Source organism: Notolepis coatsorum, assembly GCF_963971535.1.
Source record: "Notolepis coatsorum genome assembly, chromosome: 1".
Taxonomy (NCBI): domain Eukaryota; kingdom Metazoa; phylum Chordata; class Actinopteri; order Aulopiformes; family Paralepididae; genus Notolepis; species Notolepis coatsorum.
Window position 1 is genome coordinate 118,711,987 of NC_140165.1, and position 23,133 is coordinate 118,735,119.

At 47.2% G+C, this 23,133-nt stretch overlaps 1 protein-coding gene across 1 annotated transcript in view; it reads right to left on the reverse strand.

The window, feature by feature from the left end:
- The window catches only part of abca2 (ATP-binding cassette, sub-family A (ABC1), member 2), a gene marked incomplete at both ends in the record, with an annotated part of 250,124 nt that overhangs the window by 96,467 nt on the left and 130,524 nt on the right, over positions 1 to 23,133 (reverse strand). Inside the window, 7 exon segments of the mRNA XM_084338063.1 lie at positions 6,326 to 6,404; positions 6,407 to 6,427; positions 7,329 to 7,550; positions 14,985 to 15,180; positions 15,182 to 15,236; positions 15,238 to 15,295; positions 17,024 to 17,147. Of these exon segments, the coding sequence (XP_084194189.1) occupies positions 6,326 to 6,404; positions 6,407 to 6,427; positions 7,329 to 7,550; positions 14,985 to 15,180; positions 15,182 to 15,236; positions 15,238 to 15,295; positions 17,024 to 17,147 (755 nt within the window).

Consider the following 23,133-nt stretch of genomic DNA (forward strand, 5'->3'; position numbering starts at 1 on the left):
GATGTCTCCACTCCCGAGTCACAGAGGGAGAAACCGCACTCCTGCAACACGTAGAGCGGCTATGGACCCTAGAACAAATGCCCTTTAAGAACGGAAAGAAAGACATTCGCTCTAAAGATGACATTTACGCCATTCACCTCCTCGAGACAGGGACCAAGAGAGTCCCGGTCAACGGCGTGTTGAGATACGCCACGCCACTCCTGCGGCGAGAAGGAATGCCTACTTTCCACGCCAAGACAGACGCCACAGAACGGTACCTGCTGAACACGGAGCGGCGCTTAGCCAAGAACCCCGCCCAAGAGAGTGTATACCGCGCTGAGATTGAGAAGCTCATCGCAGCGGGACACGTCACAAAGATGGACATTAAAGAGGCTGACCAGACCACTGAATCGTGGTACGTGCCCCACCACAAGGTCCATCACAACGGTAAAGACCGCATAGTATTTAACTGCAGCTACCAGATCGGATCCCAAAATCTGAATAAAGAGTTACTGCCCGGTCCCACACTCGGCCCCTCCCTACTCGGCGTTCTACTCCGCTTCCGCCAGGAAAAGGTGGCCATCAGCGGGGACATTAAAGGAATGTTCCTGCAGGTGAGATTAGTAGAGGCGGACAAGCCCCTGTTACGGTTCCTATGGAGAGAGAAGCCAGGAGATGAGCACCCAGCCATCTACCAATGGGAAGTCCTCCCCTTCGGAACGACGTGCAGCCCCTGCTGTGCGACATTTGCACTACAGAAACATGTAGCAGAGGACCCAGCAGCGGACGAAGAGGTCCGACACAGCGTAAAGAACAGCTTCTACGTAGACAACTGTCTACAAAGCCTTTCAACCCAGGAAGAAGCCGAGGCTCTCCTGATTAAACTCCGCGCCTCATTGATCAAAGGCGGCTTTGATCTCAGGCAGTGGGCCAGCAGCGATCCGCAAGTACTGCGCAGCCTCTCCTCCGAGGACAAGGCAGCCAGCAGCGAGACCTGGATGGCTACAATCCCGGGAGAAGCCCAGGAGATGACCCTGGGATTGGTGTGGCGATTCAAAACAGATTCGCTTCACTACAGACACAAGCCCCTGACTACGGAGCAGGGAAGGCCGGCGGCGGCGCCGACCACCAGACGGAGTGTGTACACAACACTCGCTCGACAATATGACCCGCTAGGATGTATTCTACCGTACACCACCAGGGCAAAAATGATTGTACGAGCATTGTGGGACAAGGACCAGGGCTGGGACGACCCCATTCCCGCACACCTTGCATCCACCTGGAGAGAGTGGGAGATGGAGCTCCACTCACTCCCAGGCGTTAATATGCGCCGAAGCTACTTCCCACCCACGGTGAGGCCAGAGACATGTAAAATGGACTTACACGTCTTCAGTGACGCCTCAGAGGTCGCATACGGATCAGTAGCCTACTTGCGGGCCCAAGACCAGGGGGGAGAGATCTACACAGCATTTGTCCTCGCCCGCTCGAGAATAGCCCCACGCAAGCAACAATCTATCCCACGTCTAGAGCTCTGCGCAGCCCTAGCCGGAGCGCACCTAGCCACGCTCATCCAACGTGAGCTCACCATACCGGTGTCTAGAACAATCCTGTGGTCAGATTCCACGACGGTACTCGCCTGGATCAAATCGGACTCATGCAAGTACAAAGTCTTCGTGGGAGTCAGAGTCACCGAGATTCAAGACTTAACCGAAGAGTTAACCGGAGAAACAGAGTGGCGCTACGTTGATACAAAACAGAACCCAGCTGACGTCATCACCCGGGGGATGCCCCTGGATGACCTCACCCGTCGCAATGTCTACAGTGACGGCCCCGCATTCCTAAGACTCCCGGAAGGACAGTGGCCCATGCCTATCCCGAGGGAAGCAAGTCCAGAGGAGGTGGAAATTAAGAAGTCTGTGTTCTGTGGATTGAGCACCGTAGCCTCCACCGACCCTAACATAAACGATTGCACGTCCATAGAGAGTGCACAACAAAGAACATTCCTGCGGTACCACCCGGAGTGCAAGTCCCCCGCTGATATGTCAGCAGCTAACTACGAGGAAGCAGAATTGCTTCTACTGCAGCGAGCCCAGAGAGACTCGTTCCCCGATGAATTGGCCTGTCTACAGGGAGGAAAGCCCGTCCCTTCCGACAGCAGATTAATTCACCTGGCCCCCGAGAGCGACGCTCATACCCTCATCAGAGTGGGTGGTCGCCTACGCAGAGCCCCCAATCTACCGGATGACATTAAATACCCGATCGTATTGAACAGCCGACACAAGGTCACAGAGCTGATTATAAAGAAATACGATGAGGATGTACATCACGCAGGAGCAGAAAGAGTCTTCGCGGAAATCAGACGTCGTTACTGGATCCTACAAGGAAGAGAGGCGGTACGACTCTTCCAACGAACATGTCTAGATTGCCGCAAGTGGCGCGCGCAGCCCAGCATACCAAGGATGGCTGACCTTCCTCCATGTCGCCTCCGAATCGGTGACAAGCCATTCCACTCAACGGGTATGGACTGCTTTGGCCCGCTGCACATAAAGAAAGGAAGAGGAACCGAGAAGCGGTGGGGTATTGTATTCAAATGCATGACCACCAGAGCGATACACATCGAGCTTCTCCCGACCATGATCACAGACTCATTCCTTATGGCCTTCCGTAGATTCACATCACGGAAGGGAAGACCGTCTACCCTATTGTCCGATCATGGGACAAACTTCAAAGGCGGCGAAAGAGAGCTGAGAGAGAGCTTCCAAGCTATGGGCCCAGAACTTAAGACCCACCTCGCTCCAGCACAGGTTGATTTCCAATTCAACCCCCCAAACGCACCCCACTTCGGTGGCACTTGGGAACGAGAAGTGCGCTCCATAAAGACAGCCCTGTACGCAGTACTTGGGGCCCAGACTGTGGCGGAAGAAGTTCTAATGACAGTCCTCACGGAGATTGAGGGAGTACTTAACTCGAAGCCCCTCGGATATGTCTCCAGTGATGTGGCGGATATCGACCCAGTTACCCCCAACACACTCCTGATGGGGCGGCTAGATCCTGCATTACCACAGACAATGTACCGGCCTGAAGAAGCGAACGGCCGACGAATGTGGAGGTACAGCCAAGTATTAGCCGACAAGTTTTGGAACAGTTTCCTACTGCACTACCTACCGTCTCTACAGACCCGCCAGAAGTGGGTAAAGGAGAGAGACAATTTGACAGAAGGAACAGTCGTCATGATTATTGATCAATCACTGCCCAGAGCTATGTGGCCGGCCGGCCGCGTAAGCAAAGTGATCAACGGTGCCGACGGCAAGGTCCGAGCAGCTGAAGTGCTCGTCCAGGGTCGCACTTACACCCGTCCCGTGGCAAGGCTCATAGAACTGCCTCGACTCCCAGACACAATCGATGATGACCATGACCCTACAACCCTATGACTTTGTGAAGTTGACTGACCCCTACAGCAAACCCTTATGTGTAAATAGACAACGCGATTAATCTGTCTCTGTTTAACTGATTAGGTCGGGGACCTATTCAGGGGGTGGCTGTTGTGAAGGGCCAGATTAAACCGAATATATATATTTATTTATATATATATATTTAATTGTATTTGTATATTCTCTAATATTCCCTGATATCCCTTGTATATTCCTTGTACAATATGCATTGAATATCCATTCTAGCCTACTGAACATCCCATAATAGTCTCCATTCTACTATTGGTCGAGACCTTGGTGCCAGGCTGCCATACCCCTCAGACCCAGTTCAAACGTACCGCTCGACATGTACGAACAAGTCCTAGTTCCGCGTAGGAATTTGGCTACCGCACCACTAATGGGACTATTTGTTCATAGTGCGTATATATACTGCGCTACTAAAGTAGGACTTTCTTTTCAGTCCAGTTTCTTACCCTCCAATAGAGTCACAGACGTAAAGCCTCCCCGCGACGCCACGTGTGGGAGTAAGGCCAAGTTCGCCTACCATCGGTATTGAGACATCGTGTATATTAATATTTGAATAGTCATATTTGGCACTATATCGTCGAGTTGGACGTAGTCTATTAAGCTAATAATAGTCTGTTAATATATAGTGCTTCGTGCGGTGAGAATACTACCGTAGTCAGTACCCCATCGTTTCGGGCAGAGAACTGGCTGCTTACCCAGGGTGGTTGACCCTATGTGAAGCTGCACCCGAGGAGCCCCAGAGCCGACGAGCGAGTGGACCTGTATACCGGATTATTCTACCGACGACAGCCCGCCTTCCCAGGCACGGATTATGCTTTGGATACTTTGATTATTCCATGGATAAAGACCCCCGACACTGCCGTGTGTTGGAACCCCCCCCCCCTGGAGAGGACGCAAGGTGAGGAGACGCTCTGCAAGACGAGGTCTCTTCACGTCTCTCCCCCGTGGACCGGAGAGAGCCGGCCCACAAAGAGTCCACCTGCTTTCATCTGTGGTCCAAGGATCGCCGGCGCATTGAACGGCACTACAGTGGGTTCACCTGGGATACCCTTGGCCGGACGAGGCAGCTGGATTCTACCCCCCCCCCCCCCCTCCTACTCCTGTCGGCTTACAAGCGACCGGATTAACCCCCTCTAGTGTATCCAGCCTATAATCATTAAAGTATCATTGCTGTTATTCCTTAACTATTCCAGGTCGTATATTTACCACCTGCGCCTTCAGAGATTGGACATTCTCTATTGATATACCGACGAATACTCCTTGCCATAAAAGTGCATACTATTTCAATTCATAAATGTAATTAAGTGATTAAGTGCTTATTCTACACACCATCGCTGTGTAGGAAATAAAGACCTGTTTCTAATTCGTACATTTGTGTTGGATCCGTTTCATCTACGTGAGAGTGTTCATGATAATATATTTATGCCGTGTACTGGGTGGCCGAATATTAAGTACAAAGGTAGTGGTAGTAAGTATCATATCTAGTAATACAGTCAGGGAATTGTACCCCTCAGTTACATAGCCCCTTTCGTGAGGTTTCACTCGGCTGTGTGATTTAATTCAAGGTGGATCGCTGTTGTCGTTTGAACAACTTCAGATTTCATGGGAACTACCAATCCCCCAAATCAAGAATGTTTAAGATGAATGAAGTAAGATTTTGATTATTTGAAATATGGCCTGTGTAGACTAAACTATGCACAGAATTATGTCAGTCTACAAGGTCCGGATTCTACATGGTCCGGCAATGTAGACCTTGTAGACTCCACTACAGACCAATTATCAGTGAATGTTCATGCATTTTTAAGAAGGGCTACTTCCACAAAAAAACAAAGAACTCACCAAAACATCTCAGTAGCACCTTATCTAAATGTTCTATTTCATATATGGAGATTCATATTTATTTATGTATTGCATGCATTTCTACATTTTATTTCCTATTTTGTTTATTCATCCCAGTATCTTTCTTTCTTATGTGTGGAATTCTACAAGGCATTTACATTCACATTTACATTTAGTCATTTAGCTGACGCTTTTATCCAAAGCGACTTACAAGTTCTGTAAGTAAGTTCTGAGCTGAGTTACTTTCCTCCAGTGTATTTGTCCCCCAATGGCCCCATGCACACACACACACACACACACACACACACACACACACACACACACACACACACACACACACACACACACACACACACACACACAACACCGAAGTAAAAATAAAAATTAAATAAAAAATTTGAAAAAAAACGTTTGAATTTTTTTTTATTAATTTTTTATTTTATTTTTAAACTTCGATTTTTTTTTAATGTTCGAAGCTTGTGCCATCGAACGAAGCTTCGAAGTATTTAAGACAGCCCTAATCACGTTCAGTCAAAGTCAATATCTGAGATAGCAGCACTGTCTCACTGAGTCTCTGTCTCCCGTCTCCCTGCTCTCTCTCTCTCTCTCTCTCTCTCTCTCTCTCTCTCTCTCTCTCTCTCTCTCTCTCTCTCTCTCTCTCTCTCTCTCTCTCTCTCTCTCTCTCTCTCTCTCTCTCTCTCTCTCTCTCTCTCTCTCTCTCTCTCTCTCTCTCTCTCTCTCTCTCTCTCTCTCTCTCTCTCTCTCTCTCTCTCTCTCTCTCTCTCTCTCTCTCTCTCTCTCCTCTCTCTCTCTCTCTCTCTCTCTCTCTACGACCCCGAGATGAGTTCCAGAATGGCTGCTATTAGATACACTTGACAGATGCTTGATAGAAAAGATTCTCAACTCTATTATTTTTAATTGAGGCGATAACGTCATGGATTTTTAGTAATGACTTGAATTGTAATTGAGTTTTGTAAACACAACCATGAGTGGATCACACTGTAAAAGGGGAAGGGTGTACAGAGAGATGTTTTAGTGGGTTATCTGACCTGTACTGGGGTCTGTCCTCGTTGGCGTAGGGGATGAAGTTGCCCCTGGGCTGGGTGTAGTTGTGGTACTGAGACGGGACAGGATCAGTGGAGGCAGGTCTCCTGCAGGGGGCAGCAAAGGACACCATGGGGACAGGAGCGCTACTACCACGCTGCACATGACACAACAAGTCATTATTCACCGGCCCGGCTTCAACATTTGGTCGGGAAAAGTTCCGCTGGATTGGAAAAACTGAGTGAAATTCTCTGACCTTAATGGCAGAGTTCCTTTTCACTCTGAAAATACGATTTTAAGACTCAATAATAATATTAATGATGGCGTTATGGATAAAAAGATGAAATGTGAATGGATCAGGGGTGTAACGTGTGAATCGGGTGTGTACGTGCCACTCTTAAAAGCATGTGCATTGCAGTTTGTGGGGCATCACTCTGGAATGGTCTGGATGTGAGTATAAAATTAAACAATAATATCAACCAATTTAAAGGCAGCTACTGTATAAACAAGCACTAGTAGTGTACATAAGTAGTGTACATAAGTAGTGTACATAAGTAGTGTACATAAGACCCAGTGCCTCATCCATAGCTAACAATGTATTGCACTATTGCAGGACCTTAGCATGTCTTACCATGCTTTTTGTAAACTTCATGTACATATACCTGTTATGTCTTATTCTTATTACTTGTATTATTGCACAAATGTCTTATTCTCATCCTATTCTTATTATTGTATGATTGCACAATCGTTGCGGGCATGACCCCCCGCATTTCACTGTATGCCGTGACAAATAAAACTCTTGACTTGACTAATATATATGTTTTCTCATTTGGATATTTGGATATATAAAAAAACAATTTTTTTTCCTGTCCCTACTTGAACACTTATTGAACTGTATGGAAATAGTCTTTGACTATTTACCTTTTAGTTTTTTTAAACTTGTTTTATGTTTCCATGTTTCGAGACAAATCAAAAATCGAATCAAATCAAATAAGTGTGTGTCCTCACCGATGGCGGGCACGGAGAGAGCCACGGTCATGGCCACGCAGACGAAGAAGGCCGGCAGGAGGATCTGAGAGCAGAGCCCCTTGGTGTTCCTCCTGGCGCAGTGGTACCTCTTGACGATCAGGCCGTGGAACTGGCGCAGACGCAGCCAAGAGCCTTCCAGCTTGGCGCTTCCCTGCCCCTCCAGGACCTCCGGCTCGGGGGACGAGGGGTTCTCTGCATCCCCTGGTGGTGGGCGAGGGAAGAAGCGGAGAGAGGAGAGAGGAGGTGGAGAAACGGGAGGAGAAGTTTCAGAATCTTTTGCACTCTCTCAATTCAAATCAAATCAAATCAAATGTATTTGTAAGGCCCGACAACACGCGTTAATGTCCCCATGGGGCCGGACACGTATTTTTTTTTTTTTTATCCACTTTTTCTCCCATTTTCTATATTTTCTCCCATCCCAATTTCATATCATCCAATTCAACCCTCCCCTGTCACGGACGCTGTTTCTTGCCTCCCACAAGCCGGCTGCAATGTGGACTAAGGGTGTGTTCACATCTGAAAGTCCAGGGATAGTCCGGACTTTCTAATTTGTTTACAAATTAGATCCGCACCAAATGTGAAAATGATACATTGTTTAATTTTGGTCTGCGTTCACACTACCCTGTTTGGTGCGGATCTAATTTGTAAACAAAGGACATGCTGTCGCCAAGTCGTTCATCTATTGGACTAGCACTCACAAACGTAAACAGTTGCCGACAGCGTCTCTTGTGATAAAGCAGAGAGATACTGTCATTACGAGCGTGGCGCAAGTCGACTAGAGAGTAGAGATATAGAGAGAGAGAGAGAGAGAGAGAGAGAGAGAGAGAGAGAGAGGACGAGAGAGAGGCAGAGAGAGAGAGAGAGGCAGAGAGAGAGAGAGAGGCAGAGAGAGAGAGAGGCAGAGGCAGAGAGAGAGAGAGAGAGAGAGAGACCTTTCCTTCCTGCGTAAGCTGTCAACTACTAGACAGCTCTGCATAGAAGCAGGCGCAGCTCGAGATGCGTTGTTGTTACAGAGCTGATCCACGCTGCTATTATGAAATTACCCAAAAAGTATGTAAGCTTTTTTTTTTCTTTATCTGAGAGAATGTCCGCGAATGTCCTCCTCAGTCACGCAGGAGAAAGTTGGGGGGTCCGCGCGCGGCGCGAGTCTAGAGTAGAGAGAGAGAGAGGAAGAGAGAGACTGCGTCTAGAGAGGAGAGAGAGAGAGGGAGGAAGAGAGAGACTGTCCGCGTGCGGCGCCAGTCTAGAGAGGAGTAGGCTACTTTGCTTCCTGGATTAGGTACTATAGTTCGATTGAAACGAACCGAGTCCCAACTTTTCAAGAGGACCATGGTTCGGTTGTTTGGTCCTCATTATAGTTCGGTTTGCGTTCATACCTGTACAAACCAAACGGACTATCGATCTAAAGGGACCATGGTCCACTTAAAGGGACCATGGTCCACTTAAAGTGGACCAAACAGGGTAGGTGTGAACGCGCCCTAAGTCATACATAGCACAAGTCCCCTCCGGTACTTGAGGTAACAGCAGTCGCATCTTTTCACCTGCGCAGCTCGATCTCTTAGTGGCGAGGAGTAACGCGTGGGAGGCTCACGCTGCCCCCGACACTTCCTGATTCTACTGCGCAGGCGCACCAACCGACCTGTAGGAGTCGCTGTCCACAACGCCCGACCCCCACCCATCAGTTTCCCACCCCCTAATACGGCCAATGTGTATTAGTACGGACGACCAGCTAAACTGAAAGCAAATGTGGAGCGCTGGGCTCAAACTGACGAGCCCAGCGTCTCCAGCATTTCGTGGCGAGTGCCTTGCCCACTACGCCACGTAGCCGTCCTGGCCGGACACGTCTTCTTTAAGGCCCGACGACACACGTTAATGTCCCCATGGGCCGGACACGTCTTCTTTAAGGCCCGACAACACGCGTTAATGTCCCCATGGGCCGGACACGTCCTCTTTAAGGCCCGACAACACACGTTAATGTCCCCATGGGCCGGACACGTCTTCTTTAAGGCCCGACAACACACGTTAATGTCCCCATGGGCCGGACACGTCTTCTTTAAGGCCCGACAACACACGTTAATGTCCCCATGGGCCGGACACGTCTTCTTTAAGGCCCGACAACACACGTTAATGTCCCCATGGGCCGGACACGTCTTCTTTAAACAAGTCAAGAAGAAACATCACAATAAATCAAGAACAAAACAACACCACCATGAAATCCAAAATAAAATGTTAAATAAATAAATGAAACACTCCCAGACATACCCCACGCGAAGGTAAGGAAAAACTCACTAAAACCTAGCAATAGGGGAAAAGAGAAACCTTACCTTAGAAGGGCCGTTCAAGGGGGGGATCTCCCTTCTTAGATGTGGGTGATAGTAGTGTTGCTATAAAACAGGTGAAACAGTTGGTAAGTATGTACACATATACGTGTAATGAAACAGAGATAAGCTCAACGCTCTCGACCGCCCAAAGGAATGGAAGTGAGCAAGGAGCCAACTACAGGAGCAGCAGTGGTCGCTAGCTTATGATAATAATAATAATAATAATAATAATAATAATAATAATAATTCATTACATTTATATAGCGTTTTTCTCAGACTCAAAGTGCTTTACAACGTAGAGTTAGGGAAATTGCCTCCTTCACCACCACTGGTAGCACCCAACCTTGGGCTACGCAGGCTCAATGGCTGCCATACACTGGCACCAGGCACACATCACACTACACAATGACTACCATACACTGGCACCCGGCACACATCACACTACACACTGACTACCATATACTGGCACCAGGCACACATCACACTACACACTGACTACCATACACTGGCACCAGGCACACATCACACTACACACTGACTACCACACACTGGCACCAGGCACACATCACACTACACACTGACTACCATACACTGGCACCAGACACACATCACACTACACACTCACTACCATACACTGGCACCAGACACACATCACACTACACACTCACTACCATACACTGGCACCAGACACACATCACACTACACACTGACTACCATATACTGGCACCAGGCACACATCACACTACACACTGACTACCATACACTGGCACCAGGCACACATCACACTACACAATGACTACCATACACTGGCACCAGACACACCTCACACTACACAATGACTACCATACACTGGTACCAGGCACACATCACACTACACAATGGCTGCCATACACTGGCACCCGGCACACATCACACTACACACTGACTACCATACACTGGCACCAGGCACACATCACACTACACAATGACTACCATACACTGGCACCAGACACACATCACACTACACAATGACTACCATACACTGGTACCAGGCACACATCACACTACACAATGGCTGCCATACACTGGCACCCGGCACACATCACACTACACACTGACTACCATACACTGGCACCAGGCACACATCACACTACACAATGGCTGAACGGCTCAGGAGACAGGGATTGATATCAGCCAAATAAGGGTTAGGGGTGATTAGGTGGCCTTGATGTCAGAGACCTGGGCCCTGTTCCTCGTACTTGGCTAACTGAGTTAGCCGGATAATTTTCAGGACAACTTGACTTAAACTAGATCTTTCGGTTCCCCGACGTGCGATTTTCTAAATCACTATGGCAACAGATCAAAAGGTTTGAACCTGGTCGAGGGCAGGCATCTCTGGGGTAAGTGTCCCTGGATGCATTGCACCTTTTAAGCTATCAGCATATGCAGATGACTTGGTTATTTTTATAAAGAAACAGGAGGATATCAATGTGTTAGTTGAAAATGTGGGACGTTTTGCTTTGATTTCAATCGGCTAAGGTCAATTGGGGGAAGAGCGAAGCACTCATGGTGGGTACGTTGAGTAGCAGACTCACTTTACCAGGGGGCCTGCATTGGAAAAAAGGAGGTTTCAAATATCTGGGAGTATTTTTAGGGGATAAGACTTTTAAAAGGAAAAACTGAGAAAACGTACTAGAAATAGCTCAAGACCGTTTAAAGAAATGGAAATGGATTGTACCGAACATGTCGTATAGGGGCCGTGTTCTAGTAATCAATAACCTAGTGTCTTCTAAACTGTGGCATCGTCTGATGTGTGTTGATTCCCCCAATAGACCTTCTCCCTAAACTTCAAGCTTGCTTTTTAGATTTTTTCTGGGACAAGCTGCACTGGGTGCCCCAGAGTGTTTTGTACCTGCCCAAGGAGGAGGGTGGGCAGGGTCTTGTGCATCTGTGCAGTAGGGGTGCAACTTTTTGACTCCAATTCATTCAGAGACTTTTTTATGGACCAAAAGACTTGGTGTGGAGGCCGGTGGCTTGTGCCATACTGCAACAGCTTGGAGGACTGGGACTGTCGAATTCTCTGTTTTAATGGATTTTAGCGGTGCTCTGTTAAATGTTCTACCTGTTTTTTACCGTGTACTTTTTAAAACATGGAGTTTGTTCGATAAAGGACCGCTGGATTACTCGAAGTCACTGTTCTGGCTTTTGAAAGAGCCAGTTGTGCTGGGAGCAGGTTTGGACATAGCTGGTGGGCCGGGACTGACACTTTCCGGGCAGCTCTGCAGGTCAAAGATCACCACACTGGAATGTTGTAGATTTGACAGGGGCAAACATGGACAATGCTGCTGCCCTGGCTTCGCGTTTGGAGATGAAATCCATCAGGACGGTCAGCTTGATGCTGGGAAAATAGAAGCAGGGGCTCAGTGAGATAGAAAGTCGCATGTTACACATAGTAGAGGAGATACAAAAACAAGGTGGTAGCACGGTACTGATTAGCCTAGATGCAGAAAAAGCATTCGACAGTGTGAGCTGGACATTTTTATATAAAACATTGATGAGGTTCGGACTGAACGGGAGGGCGATGAAGATGATCAAGGCGCTATATCAAGAACCGACAGCGAGGGTTAAGGTGAATGGCAGCCTGACGGATAGAATCAGATTAGAGAGGGCTACCAGACAGGGATGTTGTCTCTCACCGACGCTCTTCGCCGTTTTCATAGAACCACTGGCGCAACTGATCAGACAGACCGAGGACATCAAGGGAGTAAGGATAAAGGGAACGTAATATAAACTAGGCCTAAACTAGGACAGATCATGTACAGATCACATTGCCACCCTCCGCATTATCATAGAACAGACCCTGGAATGGAACACATCTCTCCACCTCACATTCATCGACTTCCACAAAGCATTCGACAGTCTAGACAGAGACACTATATGGAAACTCATGGCACATTACGGTATCCCAACAAAGTTCATAACCATCATCCAACACCTGTACCTACAATCATCCTGCAGAGTAATACACAACGGCCAGCTCACAGACAGCTTTACAGTCGAGACAGGAGTCAGACAGGGCTGCCTACTGTCCCCTTTCCTCTTTCTTCTGGCAGTCGACTGGATCATGAAAAAAACCACAGCCGAACTAAATCTGGGCATTCAGTGGACAATGTGGTCTCAATTAGAGGATTTAGACTTTGCCGACGACATAGTCCTCCTCTCACACACACAAACACAAATGCAGACCAAACTCACAAAACTTGCCACAATTGCAGCTACCACAGGACTACACATCAATAAAGCAAAAACAAAGGAGATGAAGATGAACCACAATTTAGAAGAGGCCGTACAACTGGACGTAGAAGCACTGGACGAGGTGGACACCTTCACATACCTGGGAAGCATCGTGGGGAAGAACGGAGGTAGCGACAAAGACATCAAAGCAAGAATAGGGAAGGCAAGAACAGCATTTTTAATACTGAAGCAAACATGGAATTCAAACCACATCTCCACAAAGACCAAACTCCGCATCTTCAACACCAATGTCAAATCAGTTCTATTATACGGAGCAGAAACATGGAGAACAACAAAAGCAACCTCAAACAAACTGCAAACCTTCATAAACAGATGTTTACGACAGATCCTGGGAATCTACTGGCCAAACACCATCACAAACGAACAGCTCTGGCAAACCACTCAACAAGAACCACTTGAAACAATCAAATGCAGGAAATGGGGCTGGATTGGACACACTCTGAGAAAACCATCCTCCAACACAACCAGGCAGGCCTTAACCTGGAACCCACAGGGGAAGAGAAAGCCAGGAAGACCCAGAAACAGCTGGAGAAGGTCTGTCGAGGCGGATCTCAAGGAAGAAAGAACATCATGGAAGGAAGCAGAGAAAATCGCCCAACACCGAACCAGCTGGAAAGATTTCATGAATGACCTATGCTCCCCAAAGAGCAAAAGGGTTTAAGTCAAGTCAAGCATTCTTTCATATGGTGTTATGGGATCCATTTTTGTGTAAGTGTTGTTTGTCTATAAATGTTAATAAAAATTTAAGTTTAAAAAAAAGAAAGTCGCATGTTGACAGAGTTTAAAAACGGGTCTCTTCATCCTAGTGATGAGGATCTGTTTCCTACGTTTAAGCTGCAGCCTGGTTTTAAAAATTGCACAGGGCCTCTTTTAGCAATGGGAGCTGTTTCTGGTGTGTTTTTTGATGTGGTTGATGGAAAATGTTTGTACAGACTGTTGGTCAAGGTTCTCCACAAGGAGAAGCTCAACGGGAGAGGTGACACTCCCTGGAGAGCGCACCTTGGTCTCAGTGATGAGGTAAAACCAGAGTGGCGAGCACTGTACAAACCACCATTATTCAAAATAATTGGCGATCTGCAGTGGAGGGTTTTACATGGCATAGTGGCTGTCAATTATTTTATTTCCCTATTGAACCCTAACGTCTCACATGACTGTCCTTATTGTGTGCAAAGGGAAACAGTTTTCCACTGTTTTCTGGACTGTTCCAGGCTGCTGCCTCAGTTAGTGTTACTAGAGAGACTTTTCCAGTCCGGTGAAGAGGTGTTCTCGAAAGAGAGGTACATTTTGGGTTTTAAATACTGTAGAGAAGAAAAAAGCAAGTGTCATCTTTTTAATTTCATTTTAGGGAGAGCAAAGATGGCTGTGTATCTCAGTAGGAGGAATAAGATAGAACAGGTCTTGGATCATGATGCTGTATGTCTGTTCAGAAAAATTATCGAAGCCAGACTGAGCATAGATTTGAATTATTATAGAGCATTGAACAACATAGATCAGTTCACTGATATCTGGGCACATAAAGGAGTGTTGTGCTCGGTAATAGTAGATGAGTTGGTGTTGGCAACTGAGCTGTTTTGAGTTTTTTCTTTGTTGTGGTTGTTTTTTGTTGTTGGTGGTGTTGTTTTCTTTTGGTGTTTTTTTTTGGTGCTTTTAATAACCGTTTATCAAATTGTTTGTAGGTTTTCTTGAAAGGAGGACGAGTGTTATGTACAGTTGACTGTGTAATGCTTTTTGTTGTAATGCTATAAGGATTTATAAATAAAGTGTAGTTAAAATTCAAAAATTCTCTCTCTCTCTCTCTCTCTCTCTCTCTCTCTCTCTCTCTCTCTCTCTCTCTATATATATATATCTCTCTCTCTATATATATCTCTCTCTCTCTATATATATATATCTCTCTATATATATATCTCTCTCTCTCTCTCTCTCTCTCTCTCTCTCTCTCTCTCTCTCTCTCTCTCTCTCTATATATATATCTCTCTCTCTCTCTATATATATATATATATATCTCTCTCTCTCCTCTCACCCTTCAGGCTGGCAGAGTCCGGTTCCTGGCCGTTGTCAAAGAGGGGACAGTACTCCCCGTAGAAGTCTGCATAGAGGCCGCCCTCGTCTCCCCTCACCGAGCCGATGGAGGAGGAGGACCTGAGGGAGGCCTGGCTCTGGCTCAGCCTGGAGCACCCCACCAGGTTACTGAGCTCCACCTCCGGCTTCTGGCCCCCCGGCAGCGCTGGTGGTGGTGGTGGGGCCGGCCTCACCCTGCGCCCCCCCCTGCCTGGCCCCCTGCCACCGCCGTGGGCTTCCCCACCGAGCTGCCCCCCGGGGAATCCTTCCTGTCTGGGGGAGAGAGAGAGAGAGAGAGAGAGAGAGAGAGAGAGAGAGAGAGAGAGAGGGAGAGAGAGAGAGAGAGAGAGAGAGAGAGAGAGAGAGCGAGAGAGAGAGAGAGAGAGAGAGAGAGAGAGAGAGAGAGAGAGAGAGAGAGAGAGAGAGAGAGAGAGAGCGAGAGAGAGAGAGGGAGAGAGGGAGAGAGGAGTGAGGGAGAGAGAGAGAGAGAGAGAGAGAGAGAGAGAGAGAGAGAGGAGGGGGATCATTAGCATTCTAACTAACAGCGGAAATAAAAGGAACGTATACAAAGTTGAATATCAGCAATTTAACTCAAGACAATCCAGATCTGGCAGAAAAGTCTTGTGGTCGTGTGATGACTTATTCATAAAGCCCACAACTTTAAGGGTGTTGTTGTTGGACTTAAAGGAACACGCCAACACTTTGGGAAATAAAAGATAGATACCAGTTTCCTCTCTGTGCGTTCAGTAGAAAGCTATCTGGCTGCACGTTAGTCTATCTTAGCACAATGAATGGAAGCGGACAGTGCCGGTTAGCCTTCGGGAGAGGTGTTAGTTGGACAATGCCTAGGCTAACCGGCCATGTCCACTTCCATTCATTGTGCTAAGCTAGGCTAACGTGCAGCCAGATAGCTTTCTACTGAACGCACAGAGAGGAAACTGGTATCTATCTTCTTGTCTCTCTCTGGAGAAGACGGTACGCTAACTTCCCAAAATGTTGGCATGTTCCTTTAAGTATTTTTTACGTTATTATGACAAAGCGTAATGACACAGAAACTCAGCATATGAGTTAACCATTTCACTACCACACTAACAGAGGATTAACCCTTTCACTGCCACACACAACAATGGGTTAACCCTTTCATTACCACACTACAGACAGTTAACCCTTTCACTACCACACTACAGACGGTTAACCCTTTCAGACTACCACACTACAGAAGGTTAACCCTTTCACTAACACACTACAGACAGTTAACCCTTTCACAACCACATTACAGAAGTTAACCCTTTCACTGCCACACACAACAAAGGGTTAACCCTTTCACTACCGCACTACAGAATGTTAACCTTTTACTACCACACTACAGACGGTTAACCCTTTCAATACCACACTACAGAAGGTTAACACTTTCACTACCACACTACAGACAGTTAACCCTTTCACTACCACACTACAGACGGTTAACCCTTTCACTACCAGACTACAGAAGGTTAACCCTTTCACTACCACACTACATACGGTTAACCCTTTCACTACCAGACTACAGAAGGTTAACCCTTTCACTACCACACTACAGACAGTTAACCCTTTCACTACCACACTACAGAAGGTTAACCCTTTCCCTACCACACTACAGACAGTTAACCCTTTCACTGCCACACTACAGAAGGTTAACCCTTTCACTAACACACTACAGACAGTTAACCCTTTCACTACCACACTACAGAAGGTTAACCCTTTCACTACCACACTACAGACAGTTAACACTTTCACTACCACACTACAGAAGGTTAACCCTTTCACTACCACACTACAGAAGGTTAACCCTTTCACTACCACACTACAGACAGTTAACCCTTTCACTACCACACTACAGACAGTTAACCCTTTCACTACCACACTACAGACAGTTAACCCTTTCACTACCACACTACAGACGGTTCACCCTTTCACTATTCATTTAAGATGGGCATGGGGGGGTGTGGGCGGGGGTCTCACCGGCCTCACTGTTCTCCAGAGACTGGTCCTCCTCCTCTGACACTTTGAGGAACACCTCCTCCAGGGTGGTGTCCATCACCCCGAAGCTGGTCAGGGCCAAGCTGTCCAGGCTCTGCTCCAGGGCCTGCAGGGGGCGCCAGAGAGAGAGAGAAACTGTTTACATTTACATTTAGTCATTTAGCTGAAACGCTTTTATCCAAAGCCACTTACAAGTTCTGTACGACAAGCCATCAGGAAGGAACTCTATCAGCTGAGTAACAATGTTCATCAAAGTGTTGCATGCTACAGTGTAGGTTAGTTTATTACCACCAGTGTTAATTTTGTTGACTAAATTAATGACGAAAGATGTTCGTCAACTAAGGTTTTTTTCATGACGACAACGAGACGTGACGTCACGTTATTGAAGACCATGTGACGCCAACACGACTAAATAGTTAATTATATATCGTTGACCACAACTGAGGACACGAAAATGTAATTTACAAAAACCAGGACGAAATTTCTCTTCATGTATGTTGATATTGTTGACTAAAACAAGACGAGACAAAATAATTATAACTTTTCAAATTATTATTTCAGTATTTCCGTTTCCGGCTGTGACGTGAGTCTCTGCAGCAGGCAGGTGACCAGGCAGGTGACCAGGCAGGTGACGCAGCGCGTGGGGCTTTCACTCTGTCCCTGACACAGCAGCACAAGCACGGAGGTAGAAAGACCAGTAGGTGGCATCACTGCATTATCAAAGAGCTGAGCCGCCCCCCCCAGGCCCTCACTCAGTCAGACAATGGAGACCGCGAACCAACAGCAACAGGGTCTCAACAATGCCAATCAATTATCCCGTGGGCTTGGAAGAAAACAAAGACCAGACCTCTGGGCATACTTTAGATATATAGAGCTCGAAGGACTGACACAATGTATTGTTGAAAAAAGTGAAACACGAGGAGAGGCCGCTCAGGCCGGGGAGAAATGTGGTCATCGGATGAAGGGAAAAAACACCACTAATCTCAAACGCCATCTGAGATCCAGGTAAATGTAAAAATGCATTAGCACCATATGACTGAGTGAATTTGTGGTGGATTAGCCCGTCTGTTGTAACTTGCTTGCTAGCTACTAGCTAGCCCCCTGATGCTAACGCTACTCTAGCCACGTGACGGCTTCGCTGTAAGATGATAATATTGTGTTGTGTTCTCATCTTCGCTGTAAGATGATAATATTGTGTTGTGTTCTCATCTTCGCTGTAAGATGATAATATTGTGTTGTGTTCTCATCTTCGCTGTAAGATGATAATATTATGTTGTGTTCTCATCCTCGCTGTAAGATGATAATATTGTGTTGTGTTCTCATCTTCGCTGTAAGATGATAATATTGTGTTGTTCTCATCTTCACTGTAAGATGATAATATTGTGTTGTGTTCTCATCTTCGCTGTAAGATGATAATATTGTGTTGTGTTCTCATCTTCGCTGTAAGATGATAATATTGTGTTGTGTTCTCATCTTCGCTGTAAGATGATAATATTGTGTTGTGTTCTCATCTTCGCTGTAAGATGATAATATTGTGTTGTGTTCTCATCTTCGCTGTAAGATGATAATATTGTGTTGTGTTCTCATCTTCGCTGTAAGATGATAATATTGTGTTGTGTTCTCATCTTCGCTGTAAGATGATAATATTGTGTTCTCATCTTCGCTGTAAGATGATAATATTGGCACTTTACACACCAACCTCAAAATGTGATTTATCATTTTATATGTTTATGCAAGCAGATTGCAATCAGATTGCTACTGTGTGTACTATACACACTACTATTATCTACTCAACTACTACTGTACTGTGTGTTTGTTTACAACAGACAGTATCCTGTTAGTTAGTGTTGTTGTTACACTGCGCTGGCTGCTGTTACTGAGTGTTATTTAATATTTATCATTCAAATAAATCACTGCCAGGTGAGCAAGGCAAGAGATAATGTGACTGTCTTATTAAGTTATTGCTCCATTCACAGATCGACAGTGAGTGCTGCACCCTTCCTGTTTATTACTTGTGCCGCCGACTCAGATTCCCCTAGGTTAAAAAATAAATACACAATTTAAATCAGAATATGTTCCATGTTGACTATTTCTGACTTCTGACAAGTTTTTTTCCATCGACTAAAAATAGACAAAAATGTCATCCGTTTTCGTTGACTAGTCTCGGTCCGCCTGACAGATATCTGTGTGAACGCAGGCGAACCAAATGAAGAATGCAACAATGTTGCAACTTCACCCCCAGAACCGCACCGAGTCCACCAGAACTATATGTGAAAGCAACCTTAGTTGACTAAAACTGACTAAACGAAAAATAAATGAAAATGACTAAATATGATGAAAACGAAAAAGGAGCACTTGACACAAGACTAAAACTAAAATGAAAATAGCTGCCAAAATTAACACTGCGTGCTACAGTGTAGGTTCGTTTATTAGGACAAGTGCATGATAGGGTTAGAGTTTTATTATTTTTTTATTTCAGATAATGGTTGAAGAAGTGCGTCTTTAGTCGACGGCGAAAGATTGGACGGGATTCGGCTGTCCTAACTGGGGTGGGTAGTTCATTCCACCATTGTGGGGCAAGGACTGAGAATAGGCGGCTTCTCCTTGATGACCCTCCCGGAGCTTGGATAGGAGTAGGTCTGAGATGGCCAGAAGATGCAGAGCGTAGGGGTCTTGAGGGTGTGTAGTTAAGAGACCATTGACCGGAGGTAGGCGGGAGCGGTTCCCTTTGCCGCACGGTATGTTTTTTTTTTTTTTTTTCCACTTTTTCTCCCATTTTCTATATTTTCTCCCATCCCAATTTCGTATCATCCAATTCAACCCTCCCCTGTCACGGACGCTGTTTCTTGCCTCCCACAAGCCGGCTGCAATGTGGACTAAGTCATACATAGCACAAGTCCCCTCCGGTACTTGAGGTAACGGCAGTCGCATCTTTTCACCTGCGCAGCTCGATCTCTCAGTGGCGAGGAGTAACGCGTGGGAGGCTCACGCTGCCCCTGACACTTCCTGATTCTACTGTGCAGGCGCACCAACCGACCTGTAGGAGTCGCTGTCCACAACGCCCGATCCCCACCCATCAGTTTCCCACCCCCTAATACGACCAATGTGTATTAGTACGGACGACCAGCTAAACTGAAAGCAAATGTGGAGCGCTGGGCTCAAACAGGCAAGCCCAGCGTCTCCAGATTTCGTGGCGAGCGCCTTGCCCACTACGCCACATAGCCGCCCTCGCACGGTATGTTTCTAACAAGGACGCTGTTAACCTGCCACTCATGTGCTTGACACAGTTTTCAATCTTTCAAAGTGTTCTTATGTACCCCAGTTGCTATTGCATGTCCATATTTGTGTTTCATTACACGTATATGTGCATGCTTACCAACTGTTTCGCCCGTTTTATAGCAACACTACTATCACTGACCTCTAAGAAGGGAGATCGCCCCTTGAATGGCCCTTTTTTTTTTTTTTATCTTTTTCCCCCTCCTTTTTCCTCCGATTTTCTCCCATCCCAATGTTAGTCGTTATGCCAATTCCCAATCCCCTTCCTGGTCGCTGCGCACATACCCCCCACAGTCGGTCTGGGAGAGTGGAGGCTATCACGTGCTTCCTCCGACACACGTCTAGCCAATCAACCGCTTCTTTTCACCTGGCAGCGCGGATTCTCACTGAGAGGGCGTAGCGTGTGAAAGGATCACACTACCCCCCTTAGATCCTATCCGCACTGAGCAGGCGCCCCGACCGAACTGTAGGAGTCGCTGTTTACAACGACCCGGACCCATCCCGCCAGCTTCTCCCACCCTCTAATACAGCCAATTGTATTAGTGTGAACGGCCAGCCAAGCTGGTGACAACCCCGGAGCTGTGAGCTGGATTCGAACAGGCGAATCCAGCGTCTCCGGGGTTGGTGATTGAATGGCCCTTCTAAGGTTTCTCTCCTCCACATTGCCTGTGGTGCTTTTTCCCCCCTATTGCTAGGTTTTAGTGAGTTTTTCCTTACCTTCACGTGGGGTATGTCTGGGAGTGTTTGCATTCATTTATTTTCGATATTATTTTAGATATCATGGTGTTTTTAGTTTTGTTCTTGATTTATTGTGATGTTTCTTCTTGACTTGTTTAAAGAAGACGTGTCCGGCCCATGGGGACATTAACGTGTGTTGACGGGCCTTAAAGAAGACGTGTCCGGCCCATGGGGACATTAACGTGTGTTGTCGGGCCTTAAAGAAGACGTGTCCGGCCCCATGGGGACATTAACGTGTGTTGTCGGGCCTTAAAGAAGACGTGTCCGGCCCATGGGGACATTAACGTGTGTTGACGGGCCTTAAAGAAGACGTGTCCGGCCCATGGGGACATTAACGTGTGTTGTCGGGCCTTAAAGAAGACATGTCCGGCCCCATGGGGACATTAACGTGTGTTGTCGGGCCTTAAAGAAGACGTGTCCGGCCCATGGGGACATTAACGTGTGTCGTCGGGCCTTAAAGAAGACGTGTCCGGCCCATGGGGACATTAACGTGTGTTGTCGGGCCTTAAAGAAGACGTGTCCGGCCCATGGGGACATTAACGTGTGTTGTCGGGCCTTAAAGAAGACGTGTCCGGCCCATGGGGACATTAACGTGGTGTTGTCGGGCCTTAAAGAAGACGTGTCCGGCCCATGGGGACATTAACGTGTGTTGTCGGGCCTTAAATAGGACGTGTCCGGCCCATGGGGACATTAACGTGTGTTGTCGGGCCTTAAAGAAGACGTGTCCGGCCCATGGGGACATTAACGTGTGTTGTCGGGCCTTAAAGAAGACGTGTCCGGCCCCATGGGGACATTAACGTGTGTTGTCGGGCCTTAAAGAAGACGTGTCCGGCCCCATGGGGACATTAACGTGTGTTGTCGGGCCTTAAAGAAGACGTGTCCGGCCCATGGGGACATTAACGTGTGTTGTCGGGCCTTAAAGAAGACGTGTCCGGCCCATGGGGACATTAACGTGTGTTGTCGGGCCTTAAAGAAGACGTGTCCGGCCCATGGGGACATTAACGTGTGTCGTCGGGCCTTAATGAAGACGTGTCCGGCCCATGGGGACATTAACGTGTGTTGTCGGGCCTTAAAGAAGACGTGTCCGGCCCATGGGGGACATTAACGTGTGTCGGGCCTTAAAGAAGACGTGTCCGGCCCCATGGGGACATTAACGTGTGTTGTCGGGCCTTAAAGAAGACGTGTCCAGCCCATGGGGACATTAACGTGTGTTGTCGGGCCTTAAAGAAGACGTGTCCGGCCCATGGGGACATTAACGTGTGTTGTCGGGCCTTAAAGAAGACGTGTCCGGCCCATGGGGACATTAACGTGTGTTGTCGGGCCTTAAAGACGTGTCCGGCCCATGGGGACATTAACGTGTGTTGTCGGGCCTTAAAGAAGACGTGTCCGGCCCATGGGGACATTAACGTGTGTTGTCGAGCCTTAAAGAAGACGTGTCCGGCCCATGGGGACATTAACGTGTGTTGTCGGGCCTTAAAGAAGACGTGTCCGGCCCATGGGGACATTAACGTGTGTTGTCGGGCCTTAAAGAAGACGTGTCCGGCCCATGGGGACATTAACGTGTGTTGTCGGGCCTTAAAGAAGATGTGTCCGGCCCATGGGGACATTAACGTGTGTTGTCGGGCCTTAAAGAAGACGTGTCCGGCCCATGGGGACATTAACGTGTGTTGTCGGGCCTTAAAGAAGACGTGTCCGGCCCATGGGGACATTAACGTGTGTTGTCGGGCCTTAAAGAAGACGTGTCCGGCCCATGGGGACATTAACGTGTGTTGTCGGGCCTTAAAGAAGACGTGTCCGGCCCATGGGGACATTAACGTGTGTTGTCGGGCCTTAAATAAGACGTGTCCGGCCCATGGGGACATTAACGTGTGTTGTCGGGCCTTACAAATACATTTGATTTGATGATAACAATAATTATCGTGATATATTTTAATAATCGATAATAATGCAACAGGGCAGCTTTAAAACCAGAGTGGACAGACTTGTCTTTCTTGCCTGCAACTTAAAGTAATGGATTTGCTTGTCCAAATGACAATACTGACCAAATTGAGATTTATTTTTCTCTTGTCCATTTATTT